Raw genomic sequence first — 10,474 nt, forward strand, 5'->3', positions numbered from 1 at the left:
ACAATGTTCGCTGCTAAAAGGTGTTTTTTGCAGCGTACATATGTATGTACGCTGCAACAAGTGCCAAAAAATTGGCAAAAATTTAGACTTGTTGCAGCGTACATATATATGTACGCTGCAAAAGACTCAACTTTTTGCGGCGTACATTTATTTGTACGCTGCAACAAGTCTGAATTTTTGCGAAATTTTTTTCCCTTGTTGCAGCGTACAACATATATGTACGCTGCAACAAAGCACTTTTGGGGGGAAAATTCTAATTTTGTTTAGGGATACCTAGAGTGCCTTGCACCAAATATAGAAACCTGTCAAAACAATAATAGAATAACGCAACCTGTATAACAAATATAAAAACAACAACTGGAGTTTTGTATATATCCCAAAACCAAAAGTGCACATACCGATACATTTAAATATATTTACGTTCCAATTTCAACGTACGCATACATTTTAACATAAAAGATTGTTCTATAACATCTAAACCAACACGATCAAGCGCCCTCAGGTCAATAATAAATACTTGGTGGTAAAAAACTTCGCCCATTGCTCACGAACCACATCAATTTCCTCACTAGCATAAGGCGCAGTCCTCGGAGTATAGACCTTACAAAAACAAAAATTTGATGGAGCATTAGATCGATTAAATGCAAATGAAATGTCACATTTTAACATTTAAGCAACTAATGACAATGTATTAATAGTCTAGAATACGAATCAATTAGTTACTTACCTCATCTAGCCGGCCTTCATAGTCATGTTGTAACGTGACTATCTCTAACATGAACTTCATAACGTAATAGCCACACTCAGTTCCGCCGATTTGTTGAGCACACTGATTAAGAAACATAATACTTTATCTTGCAAGGCCAATAGTTAATAAAAACAAAGCAAAAAGCTAATTAAGAAACATGTTATACCTCTATATGAATGGGTTTACACGACTTAAAACTCATTTTATTCGGACAATGCCCACCATTGCACTTGTACACTTGGTATGCCCTAGAAAATTAACGAAACATGGGTACTCATGAATATGATTTTGGCTTAGGTTTCTTAAAGACTAATGTAATTTGTAAGCAAAAGAACTTACAAACTCAAGATTCCCCATGCATAATCTGTTCGACGTGGATCTCTAGCACTATCAACGTTTCACACTTACCCCAAATGATGGTCTGTAATCAGCAGGAGCACCGCCCTTGTCACCGGAATCACCTTCACCACGAGGTCCAGAACGGTAGCCATCCCTATCACCAAATCTAGGCCTGTCTCCTTCAAATCGCGATCCCCCACTGGTAAAAAATTCAACAACATAACAACCAAGTTAGAAAGCTGACATCCAATTTGAAAAAACAACAATATCAGCAGAGCGCCACTAATAAGATAAGTTTGTACTCCGTATTAAACTTGTGTTTACCATCAGAAGGGAAATCACAATTATGACAACCTTAACCATTTTGACTATAAAAAAAAGAGCAAGCCATTACCGTGGGCCAGGTGCGCCGCCCATTGGCCTGCCAGCAGGCTTCATCTGCTTCTTTAAGGTAGCAGGGACAATCTCTGAGGGAAGGTTGAGGTAAGTACGAAGGAATTCAATACCCTCGTTGGTCAAGAACCAGTAGTAGTGCATCCAAGCAAAGGTCTCCCTCACATACTCCTTGGACTTAAAGCTTTGCATCAGCTTGATCACTTGCAGATTCGGGACATCAATGTCAGGGTGCTTTGCCAAGTTGTAATCTTTCTTTGCAAAGCAAACTCCCTCTGTTCAAAATTCATTCCAGTTCTAAATCAGTACAGAAAGCTTGCATTTCTGAATCACTTTGATAACAGAAAAATCTCTTATGGTTCTGATTAAAGAACTCCAAAAGATTAACTATGAGTCTATAACTGACAAAAGCTAATTTAAAAAGGAAATCTACAAACAAATAACATACAAAACTCAATGCGATTATGAGATACAAATAATGGAGTAGCACAAGCCGTATCACCGTCAAGTCACAACAGTAACGCGGTGCAGCCACATTCAACATTAACAATTCAACGATTTCAACCTAGTGCAGCTAATAGAACATTGGTTTGTACTCCGTACATTTATATGATAGTAAAATCTAATCACCTTGTGAAGCAATTCTTAATTAAGATATGTTGTTCACAAATCATACCTCTGGCTATCTGTGACCACGAAAGACAAAGCCTAAACCAAATTGGTGCTAAAAGTTACTGTTCCACACTTCCACCTATCACTCAGACATGTAAATATATCCCAGAGTTACCACTTCCTTAAATACCCCAGTATCCCAATCCAATATTGAAATTTGGGATAAATGAAAGATAACACATTTCAACTGTCAAAATGAAATACTCCGTAATATAAATTTAAAACCAACCACATTGGAAAAAACCCAGAAATTCATATCATATTGCCATAATCTAATCAATTATTCACTAATAAAAATAAATTAAATTTAAGTGGGAAAAAAAAGTCTGTTCATATAAAATTGCACCAAACACAAAAAGGAAACCCATAATTTAGATCAAGAAAGAGAGAGATGACCTTGGAAGAGGTACTTGCTGATCTCACGGCGGTTCTGCTCAGTCATGATCTGTTCAACAATACCCAAAATTATTATGAAATTTCACACACAAATTAAAAGGAAATTGAAGAATGAGAAATGGAAAATACCATGTTGACGGAAATACGAAGAAGGGATCTGTGGGAATCGATCAAATGGTGAAACTTGCAAAGGGAATGCCGCAATAAACCTTGAAATAAAGCTTAAATCGCAGAGAAACCCTAGTTTTGTTCTTTCGTAGATTTTAAAAGACCCCGTTTAATCGTTTAATAATTGAAAAATAGCCAAAAAAATCAAAATAAAAACGAAAATCAAAACGAAAATCAAAAACGAAAATCAAAACGAAAATCAAAACGAAAATCAAAAACGAAAATCAAAAACAATAATCAAAACGAAAATCAAAAACTAAAATTGAACCCTAATCTGAAAACGAAAATAAAAAACGAAAATAAAAATTGAACACACCATACCGAAACCACCGGAACCACGACGCCGAGCAACCACCGGAACCACGACGCGACGGGGAGATGCTGAACCCCCGGCCGACCAAGAATATATCTTTCAGTGACAGGCTGCGCGAGAATTGAACGGGATGGGGGAGATGAGGCGAGAACACCACACACCGGCGAAGACAGCGACGCAGGGCTGAGCAACGCTTGGGTTCGACGGCGACGCAGGGCTGAGTTCGACGGCGACGCAGGGCTGAGTTCGACGGCTGAGTTCGACGGCTTGCTTGGATATTTGTTTAAGGGAAAAAGCTTGGAGCTAGCAGAGAAGGAACAACGTACGTTTGAGCCCGCTCGTTTGAGCGCGGTTTGTTGCAACCTAGGAAAGTAAAAAAATTTGAAACGCGGACTTGTTGCAGCGGGCAATAACATGTACGCTGCAATAAAGTCGGGTTGTTGCTGCGGGCTTTTATTTTGTACGCTGCAACAAACACATTTGCTGCGAACAACTAAAATCTACGCTGCGATAACCCTTTAAAGGGTTTGACCCGCGTTGACCGACTGGTTGTTGAAGCGTATTTATACATGTACGCTGCAACAAGGGGGCTGCAACAGGGGTTTTTTCTACTAGTGCATCACCCTTTCTTTCCATTTGAGGATACTTTACTTTACCCGTTCGAAGCTACTTTTATTAAACTGTGAGTCAAGAGTCGTGTCTCGTGTCGAGTCTTGCCTCCATGTTTACTGGTTTATTATATGGCTTTTGCATGTGGATTATTTAATTGTCGAGTTAAACATGTTAGGATAGAATGTTATTCTAGCTTGTTCGTACTCAGCTTTCGCTGACTTCGTGCTTCATGTCTTCTGGTCATGGCCTTTGCCTTAATGACCCTATGATGATCCATCAATTGCATTTGCGTTGTTGGGGAGTAGATTTTCAATAAAGCAGGTTTGTAGAGATAACTTGCGGGAGAAGTTATCATGGGATTCGAGTTGAGATTTTATGCTTCCGTTTATAAACTCTATTTTTATTTATATTTAGTCATGACTATCGTTTCTAATACTACTATTTTCAGTTAATGGATTTCAAACGGTTTGTTTTAGTTTGGGCCTCAACGGTTCCAACTTGTTTTAATTACCATTAACTATTTATTTAATATGTTTTGAAAGTTAGTTAATTTCGCTGCGTAATTCTGGTAAATAGCCAGCCGTTATCACGGTGGCGGTAATATCTTGGTAATTCCTGTGTTTTAAGTTGGAAAATGTTTTATAAAAAGCAAGGAATTATTATGGTGTTACACAGTCTCTTCAAGAACACCATTCAAGAAGGCAGTTTTGACATCCATTTGCCATTTTTCATATTCATGAAACGCGACAATCGCAAAGATTATCCGAATAGACTTAAGCATAGCGACTAGAGAAAAGGTTTCATCGTAGTCAACGCCGTGAAATTGCATGTATCCTTTTGCTACCAATCTAGCCTTGTATATGAATACAATTCTATCTTTGTCTTTCTTCAATTTGAAGACCCATTTGAATCCGATAGGTGTAAACCCATCCGGCAAATCTACCAAATCCCAGACTTGATTTTCAGACATGGAGTCTATCTCGGATTTCATGGCCTCTACCCATTTAGTGGAGCTTGGGCTCGTCATATCTTGCTTGTAATTCATAGGTTCATCACTATCTAATATGAGAACATCTAAGTTTTCAGTCAAGAGGACGCATGTCCATTTGTCCGGCTGAACCTTAGTTCTATTTGACTTACGAGGGGCAACAACGTTTTGAGAAACTACTCCCACTGGCTCTTCTAAAGGCCTTAGAGGTTCTTCACCTTGAACTTCTTCTAAAGATTTCTTAGTTCGTTGTTCATCTCGAATCTCTTCAGGGTCTATTATTCTCCCACTTGTCAATTTGGAAATATGATTTCTTTCCAAAAAGACACCATCACGAGCAACGAATACTTTGTTGTCTGACTTGTTTTAGAAGTAATACCCCTTTGTTTCTTTTGAATACACAACAAAGAAACATTTGTTAGATTTTGGTTCGAGCTTGTCCGAAATTAATCGCTTGACATATGCTTCGCAACCCCAAATATTTAGAAAAGACAACTTTGGAAGTTTCCCAGTCCATAATTTGTATGGAGTCTTTTCAACAGCTTTTGACGGAGCACGATTCAGTGTGAGTGCTGCTATTTGCAACGCATGTCCCCAAAATTGTAAAGGAAGTTCGGCTTGACCTATCATTGACCTGACCATATCGAGTAAGGTCCTGTTTCTCCGTTCCGACACTCCATTCCATTGAGGTGTCCCCGGAGCAGTCAATTCAGAAAGAATACCCTATTATTTCAGATGGTCATCAAACTCGTGGCTAAGATATTCACCTCCTCGATCTGATCTTTCTTGCCATGTTGATTCTCTACTTCATTTTGAAATTCTCGGAATTTCTCAAACGATTCAGACTTGTGTTTCATTAAGTAAATATAGCCATATCTATTGAAATCTTCTGTAAACGTTATGAAATAGCTGAAATCACCTCTAGATTTCGTACTCATAGGCCCACATACGTCCGTATGTATTATCCCTAGCAGTTCGCTTGCTCTTTCTCCCACCTTTGAGAAAGGTCGCTTTGTCATTTTGCCAAGTAAACAAGATTCGCATTGATCAATCTTCTCTAAGTCGAATGATTCTAGAATTCCCTTCCGTTGAAGTAATTCCATGCGCTTTGTGATTATATAACCTAATCGACAATGCCACAGATATGTGAGATCGGAATCACCAGTTTTAGCCTTTTTAGTATTTATGTTATAAATGTGTTTGCTCGTATCTAGCACATATAGACCATTTTCTTGTTGTGCTGAACCATAAAACATTCCATTCAAAGAAAAAGAACAACTATTGTCTTTAAATTGAAAACTAAAACCTTTAGAATCCAAACTTGAAACGGAAATGATGTTTCTGGTGGTACTAGGAACATAGTAACGGTTTTCTAGTTCTAAAACAAAACCACTAGGCAAAGAAATAAAATAAGATCCTATGGCTAATGCAACAATCTGTGCTCCATTTCCCACGCGTAGATCCATCTCGCCTTTATCAAGCCTTCTACTTCTTCTTAGTCCCTGCGAATTGGAACATAAGTGTGATCCACAACCAGTATCTAATACCAAGAAGTATAATTAGCAATATTACAATGTATAACATACATACTTGAAGGAGAAGCAACGTTTCCGTCCTTCTTCTCTTCCTTTAGTTTAGGGCAATTTCGTTTGTAATGACCAATTTCATTACAATTGAAGCATTGCGATGTAGATGGAGAACGATCCCTCTTCATCCTCTTAGAGGGCGCCACATGCCCTCCTGGAGTAGATGGAGATGCACCCTTGCTTTGGATCTTCCCCGGAACCTTTTTCTTGATTTTCTTACTCTTTACTTTTAGCGACGCTTGCTTATCACTTACAAAGTCCAATTCATATTGATGAAGAAAATAAATTAGCTCACTAACAGTGTTTTCCCTTTTCTTGGAGAAATAGAGTAGTTTGAATTTCTTATAACCAGGGTGAAGAGAATTCAAAAGTATTCCCGCAACTGCAGAATCTGGGAATGGTTCACCAAGTAACTCAAGGCGGTTGAGAATCCCAACCATTTTCTTTGTATGAGCTCTAATTGGTGTTCCTTCTGTCATTTTAAGATCAATGACCCTTTTCCTTGCCTTTTGTCTTTCGACGTAAAAGCAACAACTCAGTGGAGCATTAAGCTTTAGATCCCCAAATGAATGTACCAACTCAAAGACATTTTGATCGACATGTTGACCACCATGTTGGAATCTACCACGAAATATATCCCTAAGATGCCTTAGGAGTGCCCATGGATCATATGCAATGAACCTTGCACTCCAATCCTTGAGGATTGAGCCAAGAATAAGATCCATCACTAGCGACATGTGGTTTGCCCACGCACAGTGCTTTTCTGGAGTCATAGCTGGGGATGGGATGGTCAACAACATATTCAATGTTATTCCACCTGAGGACTTGCCGAAGCTTCCTCTCCCAATCAAGAAAGTTGGGTAGGTTCAATTTTACATCCATAATTTCGGTTACTTTGAGTGTTGGTTTGATTGCGTCCATTTGATTACTACATTTGAAAAGAATTTGCAATAAATAACCATTCATAACTTAATAACTTTAAAATAAATTCTAGCATGCAATCATTAAAGCTATTAAACATTTCATTCATGCAAAATCAAAACATGGTCCAAAAATGAATGAAACGATTCCAAGATCCTAAAAGTCCTAAATCCTTAAGCAGCTTTGGCATGTCTTAAGTCTTTTAAGATTCTAGGTAAGCAAAACCTATTGCTATTAATCTCCAAATTACCCTTGGTTAATAAATTAATACCATAATTTATCCCATCGCCACAACATATGCCATTGTTGTTTGAGTTAAAACCACAATCAACGTGCTCCTTTGGGACGCCTTACCATCTAAGTCAACTAAAATGGCACCTCGCTTTGGCGGAAACCTACTACCTTAGATCCCTAGATTTTTGTAAGTGCTTGATTTGGAAGGCAATTTTTAAACTCAATATTACTTTGGACCTAGTGGTTTCTATGTTGGTTCGATTATTTAGTGAACTAAATCTAATCGAGCATACAAACAACATTCATGCATAATATATTCATACACGCATAATATATAGTGCATAAATTAAATTGGTGAACTAGTATGGCCCAAAACTCTTGTCTTGAAGCATCCAATCTTCTTCACCATCTTGAAGCAGCCAACTCAAACTGAGAAGGCATCAAACAACAACTAACTTCCACAGCAGCCAACACACTACACCTAGCAGCTAACTAATAAGCTAGCTACACATAACAACAACCACAAAGCAACTACAGACTGAAGAACCAAGCACTATCTCTTCTATTTACTTTCTAACTCATGACTGTTGTGACTCTGTCTGTAACAATTTGCTTCAAACTCCCCATAATAGAATGCACTGTGGGCACAGAACTCTCCTAGAAGCTTTGATTTTTACTTTTCCAAATCAGATAGACCAGAGCTGCCACCCCTGCATAACATACTTGAGTTCTGAATTTAGAATATCTTCCTCTTTTAATGCTGTTGATTACATTCTGCAAACTTGTACTGGTAAGCTGGATACCAAACCATGTAGCAAGACCTTGAAGGCACAGATGGCTGTACTAACAGCTGAAAAACAGATGCTCATGAACCTCATCAGCTTGCTTGCAAATTAAACCATCAACAGAAGTACTAACCCCAATTTTTGCTAGCTTGGCTGTAGTCTGTAATCTATTCTGCATAGCAAGCCAACATATAAACCTATGTTTTGGCACATTCAACCTATTCCAGACCACCTTATCCCACTGAATATGAGGCTTATCACCAGCAAGTTTTCCATACACCTGTTTAACAGAATAGTGTGTCATGTTCCTGAGATCAGCCTGAGAATACACTTGCTTCAATTGATCTCTTGTTGCACAAATCCTTCTCCAGTACCAACTTGCAGAAGCATTGGGTTGGTACTCCCACCAATCCCCATCCTTGAGATAAACTGAATTAATCCACTTAATCCAGATATTATCCTGCTTAGTGGTAATAGCCCACACATATTTCCCCATACTAGCAATGTTCCAAGTGATCACATCCCTAAACCCCAAACCACCCAACTGCTTGGGGGAACAAATTCTTTCCCAAGCTATATTACTTGGTTTAGTACTGTAAGCTTGTCCACTCCATAAGAAGGCCCTACAGATTTTGGTAATGTCAAGAAGTACACTCCTAAGAAGAATGTACACTTGAGCCCAATACATATGCAAGCTTAGCAACACTGAATTAATCAACTGCATTCTAGCAGTGTAGGATAGATTCCTAGTGCTCCACATTTTAATCCTTGCTGTCATCTTATCCATCAAAACATCACATTGACCAGCAGAAATCTTTTTAGAACAAATTGGCACTCCTAAGTATTTAAAAGGCAAAACACTTCTGGTAAAACCAGAAGCTTCCACCACTCTTGTCACATCAGATTCAGCCATGCCATGACAATAAACAGCAGATTTGCATCGTCTTGAATCTTCATTCGGTGCTAACTTAAAGTTCTAAACTTAGAAATACTTGAAATAATAAAATTACATCAAAATTTCAATGGTACGCAGACCATATTTAAAACTTTACATTCAAAGATAAAACGGTTCGCAGACCGTATTTAACTATCCTAGATTGGCCATACTAGTCACTTGGAGTACCTGCATTACATAAAATATACATTCTATGCATTCACCCATTCGTATCCTAAAACGAATGGCCCAATTAAATATGCAAGTATTTACGTGAATTATTTAAAATTCACGTTCACATAAACGCGTCCTAAAAGATTAATCAATTTCAAAATTATTAATCCTTAGAATTTATTCTAATTAAAATTTAATTTAATTAAAATAAAATAAAGCGGCCTACGAAAATAAGTATTTCATTTTAATTTCATTAAGCGGCTCCCACTCAAACCAATAATTATTCCGGATAATTGAATATTTAAATATTAAATTAAACTCACGGACCGGCCCAAGTTAAATAAAATAATTAATTAATTATCTCGTTAGCCATTTTTATGCAAATACAAATTTTAAAGCCCAACGAAACGAAAAATGCCCAAAAAGTGCAATGCGGGCTAGGCTTGCGCCCAGCCCAGCACTACCTCGTGCTGTGTGGCCCACGAGGCCCATGAGCACGTCGCCCATGCCCCCGCAGCCATCGCACACACATACCGCAGCTCATCGCTGGTGTGTGGCACTGCTGCTTGCTGTTGTGCTCGACGCTGCGCGCAACAAGGCAAGGCAGCTTGCCCTTGCTTGCTCGCAGCTCGCAAGCCAAGGCTCACTACCTTGCTTGCTCACTCCGCCCAGCGCGCGCGGCACGCAGCTTGCTTGTTGCTGCCCGCGTTGTTGTGGCTCGGCAATGGGCAGGCAGCCCGCGTGGCTACGACAAGCCACACGTCTACACACCCCTTGTGTTCGTGCCTTTGGTTCGTGCAAACGAACCAACTAATTAAAAAAAATTCAATTTCACGAACATATTTGCATTTAGTTATTTTTCACAAAATTAATAATTTTTATTTTCGAAAAATAATGACTTTAAGATTTAATTAATTTTTAACAACAATCCGATTTTGTTAAATTTATTAAATCTAGGCTAACTTTATTCAAATTTTAAGAACGAACAATGTCAACAAAAATTGGAACTTTTGATAATCGAATCTAAAACGTTAAATCGTTCTAAACATTTAAATTTCAGATTTTTACCAATTTGGTTTAAGTCTTGATTAAAATTAACGAATCTAATCAAAATTTTAATCCAATAATTTTTAAAATCTGCCACTTTACATGAAATTATATTCCCTTTCCCAATTAACCAAATTTCCAGATCCAAATTATTTAAAAAATCA

At 38.1% G+C, this 10,474-nt stretch overlaps 1 protein-coding gene across 1 annotated transcript; it reads right to left on the reverse strand.

Annotated features, from left to right (window-relative positions):
* Positions 1 to 1,136: 1,136 nt before the first annotated feature.
* Positions 1,137 to 2,836, reverse strand: LOC110788231 (40S ribosomal protein S10-3-like). The gene is made up of 4 exons (XM_056843792.1): positions 2,678 to 2,836; positions 2,549 to 2,597; positions 1,482 to 1,755; positions 1,137 to 1,286 (listed from the first exon to the last, which is right to left on the reverse strand). The coding sequence occupies exons 1-4, from the start codon at positions 2,678 to 2,680 to the stop codon at positions 1,139 to 1,141; spliced, it is 474 nt and encodes a 157-aa protein (XP_056699770.1). The 5' UTR covers positions 2,681 to 2,836; the 3' UTR covers positions 1,137 to 1,138.
* Between the last annotated feature and the right edge of the window lie 7,638 nt (positions 2,837 to 10,474).

Source organism: Spinacia oleracea, chromosome 4, assembly GCF_020520425.1.
Source record: "Spinacia oleracea cultivar Varoflay chromosome 4, BTI_SOV_V1, whole genome shotgun sequence".
In the NCBI taxonomy this organism is placed as follows: Eukaryota; Viridiplantae; Streptophyta; class Magnoliopsida; order Caryophyllales; family Amaranthaceae; genus Spinacia; species Spinacia oleracea.